The 15914-nt window shown below is 42.1% G+C and overlaps 1 protein-coding gene across 9 annotated transcripts in view; it reads left to right on the top strand.

Moving 5' to 3' along the window:
* The window catches only part of MICAL3 (microtubule associated monooxygenase, calponin and LIM domain containing 3), a 190885-nt gene that overhangs the window by 90325 nt on the left and 84646 nt on the right, over window positions 1-15914 (top strand). For 4 of the 9 annotated variants that reach the window (XM_082241384.1, XM_082241379.1, XM_082241378.1 and 1 more), the window contains exons 8-18: window positions 577-834; window positions 2191-2306; window positions 4517-4643; window positions 5376-5469; window positions 5884-6031; window positions 6725-6921; window positions 7559-7671; window positions 8001-8063; window positions 8872-9045; window positions 10528-10611; window positions 15346-15444. In XM_082241384.1, the coding sequence (XP_082097510.1) occupies window positions 577-834; window positions 2191-2306; window positions 4517-4643; window positions 5376-5469; window positions 5884-6031; window positions 6725-6921; window positions 7559-7671; window positions 8001-8063; window positions 8872-9045; window positions 10528-10611; window positions 15346-15444 (1473 nt within the window). The remainder of the gene's footprint in view (window positions 1-576; window positions 835-2190; window positions 2307-4516; window positions 4644-5375; window positions 5470-5883; window positions 6032-6724; window positions 6922-7558; window positions 7672-8000; window positions 8064-8871; window positions 9046-10527; window positions 10612-15345; window positions 15445-15914) is intronic. The other 5 variants (XM_082241380.1, XM_082241383.1, XM_082241385.1 and 2 more) reach the window with 2 other exon arrangements.

Genomic DNA, 15914 nt, shown 5'->3' with positions numbered 1-15914 from the left:
ATAAGATGGTTCCAATTCTCAGGCTTACAGTCTAAAGCACATAACACAAGATTGTGGGGGAAGGGGGGGATACGAACTTGGGATCTACTACTTGTTGAGTTATGAAGCTCTTACAAGTGTTGTTTTTGGCAGGGACGGGTAGAGCAAGTTCCCTTCTGGTCCTTGGTCAACAGAAGTGGCCAGGTTGATCTCTGCCTTGCCATGATGTTCTTCCTAGAAGACCAGGGGAGCATCTTCCCTGTGATCTTTATTCTCCTGGCTGACGGCAGAGGCCCAGGACATCTGCAATGGAAAAGTTCATCCATTTCACTGATGTACCAAAGTTCACCTTGAATATTGGTACACTGCGCTCCAAACTTGTCCACCTGCACAATTCTTGAACAAAGTCTGATTGTTATGCTTGGCTCTCCTCCTAAGGAAGTTGGAACAACTCAGAAGTGGTTCCTAGGGGGCTTGCTGTCTAGGCAGCTAGCTGGTGATGCCAGGCCTGGTTAGTTTCAGTGCTAGGGTTGCCTTATATGCCCTCAGAGCATTGCACAATCCCTGATCCTTTCTCTCTCCTTTTTGGTCTTGCAGGACTATGCAGATACAGAGCTCCTTCTTTCGCGGGAGAATGTGGATCAGGAAGCTTTGCTCAATTATGCCAGGGAAGCAGCTGACTTCTCAACCAATCAGCAACTGCCATCGCTGGACTTCGCTATCAACCACTATGGGCAGCCTGATGTGGCCATGTTTGACTTCACATGCATGTATGCCTCAGAGAACGCAGCCATGGTTCGAGAAGTAAATGGCCACCAGTTGCTAGTGGCATTGGTTGGGGACAGTCTGTTAGAGGTTTGTTCTTTTACATGGGTTGTTTCTTGTTTCAAACAGCTTTGTTTTTATGTCCTTTCCCACCACAGATGCTCAGGGCGGTCAACAACGTTTTGTATTCTTAATGTAATATCACTGATGCGCACAGCACTTTGCAACAGAAAGAGAAGTCCTTGCCCTCAAGACCTCACAATCAAATATGTAGTTGTTTCCATGTTTGTTGAGGGGATTAGCACTGTACAGAGCAGAAAAAATAATCTGGAGGAAAAAATAAATGGGTGGAGAAAAACAGAATTTGAAAACAATGGGTTATTTCAAACAGTGTTGCATAGCTGATGCTCTGTATCTGCTTCAGAGAGTTTGGGAACCCTCCAAAGCAACTTTGGGATGCAGAGGCTGTAGGCAGGAGGGGAAATCACAGAAAGTTGCTCGCCTCCTTTCCACTGACAGAGGAAGGGAGGCAGCACCATCAGCTGTGTGACACCATAAAATTATTATTATTATTATTATTACCACTGGAGAAAATCCAACTCAGAGCAGACCCATTGAAATTAATGATGCTAACTTAGACATGTCCATTAATTTTGGTGGGTCTACTGTGTAGGACTAGTGTTGAATACCACCATGTGATCTTGTGGGGCAGGGGACTGTGCATAAAGAATAATTCCTTCTTTTTTGTAAATGTGTGGAGGACTATCAAAAGGCAACTTCCATCACTATCTAGTTCATTTGAATAGGGGCGGAATATTAATTGCTCTCTATCAACACACTGCTTTTTCTCCAGAATCCACATCAATTAAACAAACCTATACTGAATAAATTTTAAAAATAACTTGCATGATAAAAGGAGGCAAGCCTTCTCACAGTTCAGAACATTTTGATGCATGCTAGTGTTGCTTCTTATGCAGCTCTCGTGCCTCTGGCTTCACATGGATGTAGTGGAGTGTTGTTGTAGGTCTTACATATATATGCACATCCAGACATGGGTGTGACTTGCAGGAGTGTCCTTGTGACTTGAAAAACGCAACATGCAAAAGAGACCAGATGAGAAACTGCTGAAAGTGCTCCCATCCCCCAATTGCTCTGCTATGACTTGAAAAGAAGCATGGTTTATAGAGCCTGTAATTGGGTAGCAAACAGCAATTAGCAGTCTGTAATTGACTTAAATGGCATATGTGGCTTTGGAAAGCTACTGTGGCAGCTCAGGGGATAAGGGTGCATTGAAATTGTTAGATGTTGCTCCTACAGAGGCTTGGAGGGAGTCTGGGTCTTAAGGCAGCATTGCAATATGTCAGCTTCCCCAGTTTTCTTAGGGAACTTATTCTCTTCTTCTTCTTCCTCCCCCCTCCTCCATTGCTTCTTCGTGGTTGCTTCTAGCCATTCTGGCCAATGGGAACTGGAATTGCCAGGGGCTTCCTTGCCGCCATGGATTCTGCCTGGATGGTACGAAGCTGGTCTCTGGGAACAAGTCCTTTGGAGGTTCTTGCAGAGAGGTAAAGACATTTCTGTGTGTTTGGTGGTGGGGGGTAGAGAACAAACGTGAATTCTCTCCAGATGAGAGAGTGGCCTGGTTCACATGTCACCTTAAACTGTAATTCCCTGCAGCTACTGTACTGCAAATGAAATAAGCCAGAGTGTGGCTTGTTGTGTATCCCAAACACGGGCTTGTTTTCCCCAAAACAGGCCACAAGCAGTAGTCAAGTTTAGTTCTTGGTTTACGACTCATGGCTTGTTTCCAACAAGCAAACTCTGAGCCCTCATTCGGATGATATGGCAAGCTGGTCTCTGGTTTGTTTCACCTGTGCAGCAGCAGCAGGAATTAGTAGAGGGGAAGCATTTAGGGAACTTTTGAGTATTGCGAACTAGCATGCTGCTTGTTCACATTAAACCACAGTTCGTTTTAAACTAGGGTTTAATGTGATGTGCAAACTGGGCCATAATATGGAAGTGTCTATGTCTCCTTAATATAATATATGCAGATTTTTATGCAAGCATGAACCAACCTTAATTCTGCACCCTTTTTGTCCAATTGCATTTCAGTTTCCCCACTCTTTTTTGCTGTGCTTTTCTTTGTGTGTTTATCTGCTGAATTTGTGTAATTCCACCCAGACACATTAGGAAGTTTCTCTTTGTGTGCAGAATCAGATTTAATGGTCATGTGGAGCAGTTTCCATACCATTGTCTTCCTGCAAGCAACACAGGGTTTTTTTAAGTGGGATTACTTTATGTACACTTGCAATGGTTTTACAAGAGAGATTAGATGGCGAGAGAGAGACACCTGTCCAGTTGGACTCTCACTGCAGTCCTGTGCGTGTCTGCTCAAAAATAAGCCCCGGTGAGTACCGTGACACTTGCTCTGGGGTTAAGTGTGTTTAGAATTGCAGTCTTGGAGAATATAGGGATTTCATCCCACGTCCGATATTGGTGCTCTAATCACTAGTCCTCATTTCCTGAGTGAATAGCACATGAGGAGCCATGAACAGGGACATTGTAAAAATTTATCCAAGCAACTTGCAGGAAGGATGTCCTTTATGAGATGCAACTTTTCACGTGGGGATAGTGGGAAGAACTAAGAAGGAGAACACTAATTCAAGTGTAATTAGTAAATAGAAGACTGAGGTCCAGACTCATCTTCTGCCAGCTTCTCCCAGTATTCTAAGGACAGATCAGTTGACAAACGAGCACTTCTGGGCCAACCTACCTTAAAAGGCTTTGAAGCCAAGCAGCAATGTAATTAAGATGAAAATTGTTCTTCTGAGTTCAAAATTGTTCTTTTCTGAGTCACATTTCATTCCCGTTGCATAACAGCATTGTTAACCTCTGGTGTCATGCCCTGGCACAGGCAAAGGTTGTGGTAGAAGTTTACTGCATACACACGGGAGAGACAAGAGAAATTGTAACAAATTAAACAGATGTTATCGTGCTAATCACTAATTCCTTTATTCTCTGTCTAACCTTCTCATAAGCTGTCACTGCTCACCCTCACTCTTAATTCCCTCAACTCACTCTCCTAACTGATTTTTCCAACTGCCTTTGAATGTAGCCATTACTCATCAGTCAGCTCCTCCTAGCATTCCAAAAATGCTCAGGCATTACACAGGCCCCAAATATTGCATGGCAGGGTGAAGTTCATCAGGTAGTTGGGTTTTGCTTTGTTTTGTTTGTTACTGCATGGCAAGGCTCCAGCGAATAGGTGCATCTGTTGAAGGCTTTCCACATACTTGTGGCCAGGCAAACACAGCTTAGGTAAATCAGAAACGCCGGCTGCTTTTCTACTATCCTACTTAAAACGAGGTAAATATTTCTGGTTTTTTTAATTGAATGGAAAAAGTGAGTCTTGAGTTTCTGGGCTCAGGCCAACCGTGTCATAAGGGATTGCTTGAAACCTAAATATAATCAGTTAAATGACAGAGTGCCTTGAAATATTTACAGAAAGGACATCGCATTTACAAATCAGTTAAAATGAACAGAGTGCCACAGTTATAGCTTTTCACATGTGCATGGGGCAGTTAGATATTGTCCTAAGCAGCAACAAAGGATAACCGTTTGCCATAGATGGCAAAGACAATCAATTGATAAGTGGGGTGAAATAATTTTGTTCAGTGATGGCTGCTGGAAAAGGTGTTGACTGGGCAACATTTTATGTCATTGAAGACACTCTTTTACGTCACCGGTACTAATGCCATTGTCTTCTTTCTCCTAGGGAGAGCATCTATAGATTATTGCCTCAGACCACCCCTGAGAATGTGAGCAAAAACTTTAGCCAGTACTGCATTGACCCTGTCACACGGTATCCTAACATCAATGTCAACTTCCTGCGACCAGCCCAGGTAACTGCTTTAATCCTGGGCTCTTCCAGTGTGCTTGAATGCACTTTGAGTCCCGTGTCTCCTTGATGTGGCTGTCTTTATCTCTTCTTGTCTGTGTACTGTACCTTGAGTCAGATCTAAGAGGAATTGTTGGGAAGAGCAGGGATAGCCACGCAAAGCTTTGCGTTGCTTTCTTGTTTTCCTCCTCTAAAAACTAGGTGCATCTTATGGTCAGGTGCGTCTTATAGAGTGAAAAATACGGTAGATTTTATCTGTCTATCTGGAAATCATTAATCAACAGACAGGATGAGTGGAGCAGGCAGAAATCCATTGTCCAACATTACCCTAACTTTGTAACTTAGTTTCATTTATTTTACATATTTATATTTATTTATTGCTTTTTTGGATTGCAGAGAAGAACAAAATACAAAGCTAGTATAAAACAAAATCAATATACAACATGAAAGTAATGGCTACAAGACAGAAACTTTAAAATTAATTTAAAATTAGGGTGGTGAAGCTGTGGCCCTTCAGATGTTTTTAGTCTGCATCTCTTGATTTTCTGGCTGGGGCTGAAGTTGGAATCCAGCATTTGGAAGGCCACAGGGTACTCATCCCTATTGTCATGAGAGTGACTATTCTGCAGATACTTACATAGTTCACTCGCACCTGTGTCATTCAACAAATGCTTAACTTTTTTGCATTCTTCTTTGAAGCTTGAGATAATAAGCAAATCTTTTTGAACTGGTACAGGTACGTCATTTGTATGATACAGGAGACTTGAAAGACATTCACCTGGAAATAGAGAATTTGGTGAACTCCAGGACACCAAAGTTGTCGCGGAATGGTAAGCTCCCAGTCTTCCCCATTCCTTTTGTGACACTTTCTTCTCTCCCCTCTCGTGAGTTTCAAAACCACAGTCTATGTCAGTGGCAATCAGAAGTCAGGTTCTCAGATGATACATTTTAGAAGAGTATTGCCTGGATATTTTATTTAAAGCCGTGTTCAATGTCCCTTAGTGACTTCAAAGTCCCTTTGACAACTCACAGTCTTTGATAAACACAAGCTGTATTATTTAACTTTTGTGTACAGGCATGATAATGGAAAATGTTATTTGAAGTTGTGTGTGTGTGTGTGTGTGTGTGTGTGGCAGAAGGATATATTCCTTTTTACTTCATCAGGGCGCTTTTTATCTATTTATTCTGGACAACAGTGCTGAGCACCTGGAACAACAGTTGCATATGTGTGTGTTTGTATTTAGAGTCGGTGGCTCGCTCTAGCAAACTCCTGGGCTGGTGTCAGAGGCAGACAGACGGATATGCCGGCGTAAACGTAACAGATCTTACAATGTCTTGGAAGAGCGGCCTAGCGCTGTGTGCCATTATCCACCGATATCGCCCTGACCTCATGTAAGAAACTGAATGTTAAGTTGAAGAGGGCATCCTGACGCTAGATGGTCCGAATGGTGTGGGGGTCGGGAGAGGAGTAAGAATTGATGGATGATGCCAATGACCCATATAATTGGCATTCTCTTCTCATAATGGCTAACCAGATGCAAGGGGGAAGCCTGCAAGCATGAAATGAGCAAAGATCACTCCCCTCCAGAAGGAAACTGCTTCCAGTTATGGAGGCAAAGCATAGCCCTCATGGCCAGTAGCTGTTGATAGCCTCGTCCTCCATAGAAATGAGAGGGGATAATGAGATAAGATCTGGAGGCTGCTAGTGGGAGGATTTTGTAGTTTCCTAATGGGCCGGCAGTTCGAATCCCCGCAACGGGGTGAGCTCCCATTGCTCGGTCCCTGCTCCTGCCCACCTAGCAGTTCGAAAGCACGTCAAAGTGCAAGTAGATAAATAGGTACTGCTCTGGCGGGAAGGTAAATGGCGTTTCCGTGCACTGCTCTGGTTTGCCAGAAGCGGCTTACTCATGCTGGCCACATGACCCGGAAGCTGTACGCCGGCTCCCTCGGCCAATAAAGCGAGATGAGCGCCGAAAACCCCGGAGTCGGCCACAACTGGACCTAATGGTCAGGGGTCCCTTTACCTTTAATGATTAGTGGGTATAGAGAAATTAACCTTTAGGCCACACATTTTCTTCCCTCCAGAGACTTTGACTCTCTAGATGAACACAATGTAGAGAAGAATAACCAGCTGGCATTTGACGTTGCTGAGAAAGAGTTTGGGATCTCTCCCATCATGACTGGCAAAGATATGGCATCAGTTGGTGAACCAGACAAGCTGTCCATGGTCATGTATCTCACCCAGTTCTACGAAATGTTCAAGGACTCCCTTCCTTCTGGTGGTAAGAAAACTAGGATATATCTGCTAGAAATAGTTCTTGAACACTGTATGCCAAGCTGGGGATTTTTTCTTTCTTTCAGGGGCCATTGACTCATTCGGGGTGGGCAATCTACAGCTACACACAGTTGTTAATTTATTGATTCATTGTGCGTTTTTAATTGTATTACAAATGCCACAAATATTTAAAAATTGTAATGCCTAGGAAGGCATTTGGGGTGTTTGCTGCTTCCCGAAGCTCCAGCTTCACAGGTAAGGATCCAGCAGCAATGTTGTAATCTATCCCTGAAGTGGAGATGAAGACACATACCTTCTCCTCCTATCTGGGAATATTTCTGATGGAACAGAGAAAGCAGACAGGGAAAGGTTGTATGCCTCTCCTAAAAGGAGTTCTGAACACCTTTAAGCAAAAATATCTTAAATGCTCAGTCCTTTTCTAGAATGGAAAAGAGATTGAATAGAATATTGATTGGGGTGTTTTGTGGCATAAAGTGTAAGCAAAGGAAAAGTGAGAGGGCAGAGAGAAAAAGAAGGATATGGAATACTAATGCTCATATATGAGAAGAAATGGAACTCTCCTTAGGGTGTTTAGTCTCAGATTTTGCTATGTCTCAACTAATCATATTTGTTTCTGCTCACAGATAACCTGGAACTGAATGCAGAAGAAAAAGCTGCATTAATTGCTACTGCTAAATCTCCAATCTCCTTCTTCAGCAAATTGGGGCAGAGCATTTCTCGGAAACGGACACCAAAGGTAAGCACAGTTGTTTTGGGAATAAATTTGTAGAAAGAGTGCTTATGTTTATGCCCAGTTCAGGGACACCCTGATCCACCTTGAGATGCTTTGTTGATGGTGTCATCTAACTTGGAAACATGGGAACCTTCCCCAAATCACTTGTAATTCAGGTTACACAGAGCTAATGCGTACCCCTAGGACATGCCATCAGCTATTCAGGCACCTGCTTATTTTAGATGAGGAGGTTAGGTAGGACTTTCACTTAAAATGCAAAGTAGATTTATTATAGGCAAAATTATAGGCTGAGAAAATATGGGCTCAATGTTTTTTCCCCTTTCTCTGCCCAGGATAAAAAGGAGAAGGACCTGGATGGTGCAGGAAAGAGGAGGAAGACAAGCCAGTCAGAAGATGTAAGTAAGAGAGTAGTCTGTTTTGTTTTGTTTTCCGTTTTGCCTTCCTCTTCACAGAATGTTCCTCCCAAAAGCAACTGTTCAGTTTTCCATGTGCAAGGGAGGGGATTCAGTCATGTGACCTTGCCTCCTACTTCAGCTCAGAAACATGCCCCCTGTCAGGTTTTTGTAAAACCAAATCATCCACCCAAACTGTCAGAGAGGTGTAATTGTTTTGAATACAAAATGCTCTGATTATGGTCACTGTTTTGCTTACTGCAAGATGTTTCCAGCTAAACCTGAGCAGTGTTGCTTTGATATGTTTGGAGGTGAGCTTTCAGGAATATATGAAGATATGCAGTGCATCCTGATAGAGAGATGTACAGTACATTAGCATTTGTAATCTTGAGCAATGAGATTTTTCTCCTTGAATTCCTCTTAATGCTATGGCGTGCAGGGAGAGAGTCAGTTAGCTCAGATGGGCAAGTTCATGTTAGCTTTACTGAAATTTTGGAACTCTCGGGACCTCAGGCAAATGTCTTCCCCATCTTTCAGCTCGAAGATGGAGATTCAACCTGGGGACCTCCTGCATGCAAAGATTGTGCTGTATCACTGAGCTATGGCCCCTTCCTTCTGTTCATCTTAATTTCATTGCACATTCTCATAGCAGGAGCAATTTAGCAGGTAGATGGGCATATTGTGAGCAGGGTAAACTGGCAAGAAGGAAGATGTGTTTTGAAAATTAGGAATGATGCACAGAATTGGAGATATGCAGAAAGTGGCTCTGGAAAGGGAATCCATTAGTGTATAATCCATTTCAATTTGCCAGGAGGACTCTTCCCGAAGCTACCGAGAAGAGAGGCCCACTCTGGTGAGCGCCCTGACAGAGAGGAGAATTGATGCCGCCATTGGGAATCAGAATAAAGTGAAGTCCATGGCAACACAGCTGCTGGCCAAATTTGAGGAGAATGCCCCTGCACAGTCCACAGGCATCCGGAGACAGGTAGGAAGAGGCTTTTCAGCTTGAATGTCATTTGCACCTCAGCTAATGGCTTAGCTAGTAGGATATTTTGGATTTATCTGGCAGGGAGAATCTGGAGGCTTGTTGGCTTTGACCAGGATACCTCCTTGTTCTCAAATAAGTCATATAGGTGAAACATCTTAAGGATAGAGGGGAAACTCCATCCTTAGTAACTACTGTTCTTGCACTTATGGGTTTTGTACTGTTTTGATAGAGGGCAGTTTATCTAACGCAAAGAGCTGCTTGCATGTTGCTCCATCTTTGCCCCACGGATTAGAACGGTTCTTCAGTTCTGGAGGTTTAACCAGGCTTTCGATTCATGCAGATTTCTGCGTGATGATACTGTTGGCTTCTGCCACCCCCATTGGTTCATATGCATGTTTTATGCCCCATCGTGGGAGATGCAGCTACATGAGTTGTGTGTGTCAAGTGAGTCATCTATGAGCTAATCTTTGGTGCGTTGCCATCAGTTGAACATATGAGAGAAGGCTCCCCATCGTTTGCCCTGTGAATCACTCCACACATAACCAGATTTCCTGTTTAGAAAAGCAGGTCCTCGTAGCTGGAGTGCTGCACTCATCACCTTGGCACCCTGTGTAATTTTAACCTGCTTGAGCGTAGCTGTGAAAGTTAAATAATAAAATAAATCTGCGAGCATAGAAAATCCGTTTTATAATATACTGCAAGCGGAATCATGTTTTCACTTGCAATTCTGTCATAGGAATGTCTTCAGGGCATGGGAGTACACATGGACTAAAACAAATTCATATGGCTGAAGCAAGCATGCTGTCCTGCATATCCCAGGAGAAGATCCAAAACACCAAATGGGCCATAGGAAAACATTTTTCTGTCCCTTTAATATGGCGTTTTCTGAGTGTGAAAGTAAAAGAAAGCTAAGAGGCTTTCAAAAAGAATGTTTTAGCCCTCTAGCAAAGTGCCTGTTCTTTTACCCCTCCTTAAATTGTGTCCATTTCGGTTCTTCAGGAAGGTGGGTAGAAAAACCCATAAAAGCCTAGCAGTAGAGAATCCTTCCTGAAGCCAATAATCTCGGTTAAGATGCAAGATTTTGGAGCCTTATCCATCACTGTTTGAGAATGAATGTGCAGCTGCTTCGCTCTCAATTCTTGAGAGAATTCCAGTTTAAACCCCTTTCAGCTGCAACCTAACATTATTAAAATAAAACATTCCGAAATAAAAAAATGCAGCCCTCTATATCTTAAGTTCGCATCTACCTTTTTTCTTTACTTTTCTCCATTTTTATACGATTTTATTTGCCAACTAATTTTTCCTTACTCCATTGTTTTTTCTTCTTCTCCTAAATGTCTGTCTGCTGACCACCCTGTCCCAACATTTACCTCATCCCCTTGTGGGTTTCTTTGTGAGTTTCGTTTTGCGTTTGGTGTTAATGCCCTCTGTGGCCTCCATCCTGATTATTCTATGACCTGCATGCAACCGTCTGCCCAGCCTTATCAAGACCGTGCTCTCACCCAGCCAGCCTACCGACAGCGAGAGCAGGGCCGCTTTGCCCCCATTCCTCAGTGGAAACAGGTAAAACAAAACCGAATGAATGACTGTGATGCTCAATCCATCTAAGCTACCACCCCATTGACTGCTGCTTTTCCATACCAAATTTCCAGGTTATTCCTGTGGACTGGCACTGTTTTAAAATGGAAAGCCTGCATGTAATTTGACAGTAGGTGTGGCTCACATTAAAGGGCTATGTTATCTTTTCACTTTCTCCCTGTTCTTGACCATTGGTGAATATTTGAGCAGTAGTTGTGCTCACTTGTCCAGTTAGGGGCTCACTCTTGTAAATGAGCCTTAGGAAACTCAGTCTATGTTTGCTTACCTGTTAATTTGTGTAATCCAGATTTGATTTCTAGAGGGTTCAAGAGCGGGTTGGGTAAGCAGTTAATGTGTCTTGACAACATGTTCTGGTATCCATGAGGATCACTCAAAGGGGAGGTCCTAAACATTGGAAAATAGAATGGGAGAATCAGCCCTTTGTCTGAAGTAAGAGATAAGGAAGAGAGATGTTCCTTGTTATTATACTGTACCTTCTCTGCTTGTGATTTCTCAGTGGCTCATATTAGCAGGTTGAGGTCATTGTGTACTGATCACATTTCTTACTGCCTATGATAGAACCCTGAACTATCCATTTTCATTGAAACTGGTAAGGCTTTTGCCATTCTTGCCATGGACTTTGATCTTCATCTTCGGAGGCATTGCTTTCTTTGAAATAACTATTCCACTTGTAACAGACAAGATATTGACAGCTGTTTTCATATTTAATTTTTAAAAGCTCTAATACTCTCTATCACTCTCAACTGAGGGATTTTATTTTCCTTTTCAAATTGGAATTGAATGGTAGAGTCAGTAAAAAACCCCCACACCAATCCAACCCAAGTTTGCCTGATTGGAATAGCTAATTTAGGAAACAGATTTTATCACCTTCTGCTCTGGCTTGTGGTTGCTATACTAGCATTATTTAAAACATATTTTGTATATAGATTCTTCGTAATGTAATGACGGCAGGGTTTTCTCATCCCATGATGCATTAGCATGAGCAAATGGAAATCATTTCAGAAAATAAATGTAGGAATATCTTGTGCGTCAAAATACGCGTTTTGTAAATACTGTTTCTATATTCAAGAGATCTGCAAAAGGGATGAGTGACAGTGATACAGCTTCTGATATTATTTCCTCCCTTCAAATGTGCTTAACACATAGATGGAAGCGGGGGTAGAAATAAATCAAGGTCCCCAGCCTGCAACGCAGCTGATCAAGTGAATTTGACCCCAGTAAGCTCATGTTGCTGATGATTTTCTTTTCGTCCATCATCTGCTATTCATCGCACTCCATTCCATGGAGTGTCCACAGATATGCTTTTACTTTGGCTAGCCACCATTGGGCCAGAAGGCACAGGCCTCCACCCTTTTCTGGCCAAAGTTGTGCATGCCTTTTGAAGGCAATGGAGGTGAGGGCACTTCATCCAAGCCAGTTAGATACTTTTGAATGTAGCAGAAATTCAGCTCAAGTTGTCTTAATACTTAGGAAACATGAGCTGGGTTCAGTACCATGAACCGTGGAAATGATTTGCTGGAAAAGAGATTTTTCAAAAGGGCAGGATGACTTTCTATTTAGCATGTCATTAAAATCTAAGAATCTGGCAACAGCCCTGTGCATGTTTAATTGGTTGTATCGAACTGAATTGTTCTTACTGCCAAGTAGGTACACCTAAGATCACAAACCTAGATCCACATAACCCATACACATGTGACTTGCTACTTTCTGTTTGTCTAGACTGGTATTTTCCAGATTTGTCTTTTTGGCCTAAGTTCATAGCCATAGCCTAGATTCGAATTTTCATAACTTCACTAGGATATTGTTATCCACATAAATCCCATGGTTATTGCTATTGGTTTTGATGAGAGAGTGCTGTTGGCCTTGCCAGAGATTTTAGGGTGTAGGCAAACCTGCTTTGGCTGGGCATGTTCTTGAGGCATTTCACTCTTGCCTGATTTTCAAGTACAGTTAACAGAATAATTTTGGTACTTTCTGTTAACATTCTTCAGGCTTTTTTGAAGGCAGATAGACAGGTTTTTCCAAACTTCAGTTTAGACACTTAGATATGGTGAATCAAATCCAACAGTTCAGATGGAAAGCACCTGTCTCTCTTGCCTAGAAGGTTCCAGCATGTCAGATGTCGCATCCTATGTTTTCTTTCTTGAGAAGACATGACAGAACTGGTATTTAAGAATTCTAGGAGACACTTGAATGAAAACATGGCCCGGGTCGTAGGGAAAGATGTGGCCAGCAAACCCTGTTCTCTCTTGCTTTCCACCTGACCCTGATTTTTGCACCTGATGAACTGGACCCTCAGTTTGCTGCTGTTTATACAGGCAATCAACTTGATTCATGAGTCCTGTTTACCCCCATTGATTTAAGAAATGCAGTCAAGTATGTACACAGCCTCTGTACTGGTTCTCGTTGCCTAATTTTTCTTTTAGCACTACAGAGAAAGTATACAGTACAATGAGAAGTACCTGCACAATGCAAGTCATGGGAAAGTGAATTAAGGAAGGAACTCTTAAAATAATTCCTGAGCCAATGTGTTTTTTGTTTTTACTGCTCCACCAACACTTAGGTCAACTCATCCACCTTTTTTTGCAAGAAAATATCCATGATCATGCTATGAGTTTCTTAAGCTCTTAAAGAAATGGGATTGAATTACCTGCAGGAGTTATGTGCATGATTATAAAATATCCTTGCCTCTAATGGTTACTCTTTGAGGATTTCTTGATTGGTCTCTTATTAAAAAGAGCTGAATCTGCTGTGTGCTGTTAGGGGAGGTGGAAACCCAAGTTATTACGTGTCATAGGAATAATTGTGTCATTTTGGTAATTCCAATGAACTTCATCTCATTCTCTTAACTTCATCATTCATTTGCATACTTACATCACTTGAGAGAGGTGTGGTGTGTGTGTGTGTGTGTAAAACAAAGGAAGCCTGTGAAACTGGAAGTTGCTTGTTTGAAGTCTGGGGTCAGAGGGTGGTAAGATCAAGGAATATATCTGTCTTGGGTTCTTCTTGAAAGGATATATGGATATGCAGTAAACACAATCTTTTTGGTAATGATAACACCCAAAGATCCATTTGAGTTGAAGTGACCAGAGCCAGCCATTAAGATGGAATAGAACTATGCCAGCCAACTTGTTTATATCAAGTGGAATCTTCCTCCATTTTATACTTATTGATGTGAGCATCATTTACTACTGGCCTTTTCTGAACTCAGAAATGCATCCTACTTGAAGATGGAAAACAATGTTCTAATTATAGGAAGGCCAGCAAGGGTTTCAGCCTGCTTTACATTAGTGTGACTGCCACCTTAACAAAAAAACAACAAACATTATTCTTTTAGCTAATTTTTTTTTAGAAGGCTATATGAGTAGGACATGATCTGGCTAAACTTGGTGGGAGACAGTCAATGAGGTCCTGGGTTTTATTAAGGGTCCCCATTAGCTTTCTCCTTTCCCCCCAATTTGAACAGTGACGGGGAACATTCCTAATGTGCCTTATGGATGTTGACAGCTCTTGACCTGCAGGAACAATACACAAATCTTTCCCTTTGGGCTTTAGATTGCCCAGAGTTAAAAGTGTTTAAGATTCATATTTTAAGAAGGACTTTTGGATTTGCATAGTAAAAAAAAAAAAATCCAAAGTGGACCAATATTTTCAAAATAAGCAACATTAGTGGTGGTGGTGTTTATATACTGCTTTTTGAAACAGAGCACCGCCCCCCCAGGAGGGCATTTTATGCAACAAAATACACAGTCAAGTGCAATTTTAAAAATCACTGCACTTTGGGTTTTGGGTGGACTAGAAGGGGGTACCAACCCCCAACCCCCAGTACACATAAATATGAGCACCAGGAATGAACAAAGATTTGCATATTTTTTGTCATGTTAACATTCAGCCTCAAGCATTTAGGGTGCAGCAAATAAAAGTTTGGTAAAATTTCTTTATTTTATGCCCTGCACCTTTTGGTGTGTGTTACATTTGAAAGGAACAGGATATTCTGTAGCTCAACAGCAGCTGCATAAAATTGCCCTTTTTAGACATGGGCCAATTTGATGCCTTTGAGATTCCAAACAGAACTACTTATATTTGAATCCCTGTTACCTGAATTTCATTTATATATCCCTCATGTCACCGGTTGGTTGAGCCATTCAGATAAATGAGGCATCATATAATGGCCAGCTATGCTTGTAGTGACACGGGGACTTCAAATGACATTGTCTACCTCATGAGGAAATGCAGCTCACTTGCATTGATGCGCAACAACGCTGGTTACTACTTGTCAACTGAGAAAGAGAAGCAAGATCAACATCCTCCGCCCGATGCATTTCTAAGGCCTTGCCCACATACAGACACAGTAGTGGTGGTCAAATTACTGTATCCCTGGACAACTTTAGATAGGCAACCATATGGTTGAATGAAAAATTCCCTGCTCTTAAGCCAGCTTTCTGTTAGGCAAAGGCTGTGCTACTTGGTGGTACTTAGTTTTTGTGTGTGCTGAGGGACCATTCAGAGCCCTTCCACTCCCGGGTAACCTGAACAGGTGTAATCCAGAAAGAATTTTAATATTTCATCCGCTGTTTGGGGAAACTTTAGTCTGTGGCCTTGCCACAACTAATAACCATCATCATTGACCATGTTTCTTCTTGTTCTATTATTATTATTACTATTATTCTTTTTTTTCTCCCCTGTTTGTAAACAAAGATGAGGAAAAAGGAGCGTTCTCGGACCTGCCCCAAAAAAGTGATCATGCTCTCTTCTTCCTCCATTTGCACTTCCTCTCCATCGTACCCCAGTCAGCAGGTGATTTCATTCTGCATGCTCTGTCCTCCTTTCCCTCTCTTCCTGCTTCCACAAGTAGGCCACGTACCCCTTCTGTTTTGAGTTTTCTCCTAAAACTGAATAGTGTCAGCAGACCTCTTGATCTTCCCTTCCCCAAAACCAGTAACACAAGCAAACCCAGAATTCCTTTTATCATTGTTTGATTTAAGGTAATGTACACATTTAACTTCTTACATTCTGTTGTTACGGTTACACTGTGTAGTAGGTAGGTGTACCAAACAAAAACCTGAGATCTTAGTAAAGGTTGCTGTTGATAGTGCCCAGTTGTTATATTGGGTGCTGTAAGAGGAGTGACACACTGGTTTCTGGATCTAAAATGAGCAGTCTTAGGTGGCCTTCAGCTTGGTTTTGCAGTGTAATGAGTAGAGAAGCATAATGTAATGCCTCTGTAGGCTTCCCATTCATTGCTGAGATTACAGGCGCATCCTTTA

This window comes from Podarcis vaucheri (assembly GCF_965113315.1).
Source record: "Podarcis vaucheri genome assembly, chromosome: 10".
Lineage (NCBI taxonomy): Eukaryota > Metazoa > Chordata > Lepidosauria > Squamata > Lacertidae > Podarcis > Podarcis vaucheri.
This window is presented reverse-complemented; position numbering and strand designations above follow the sequence as displayed.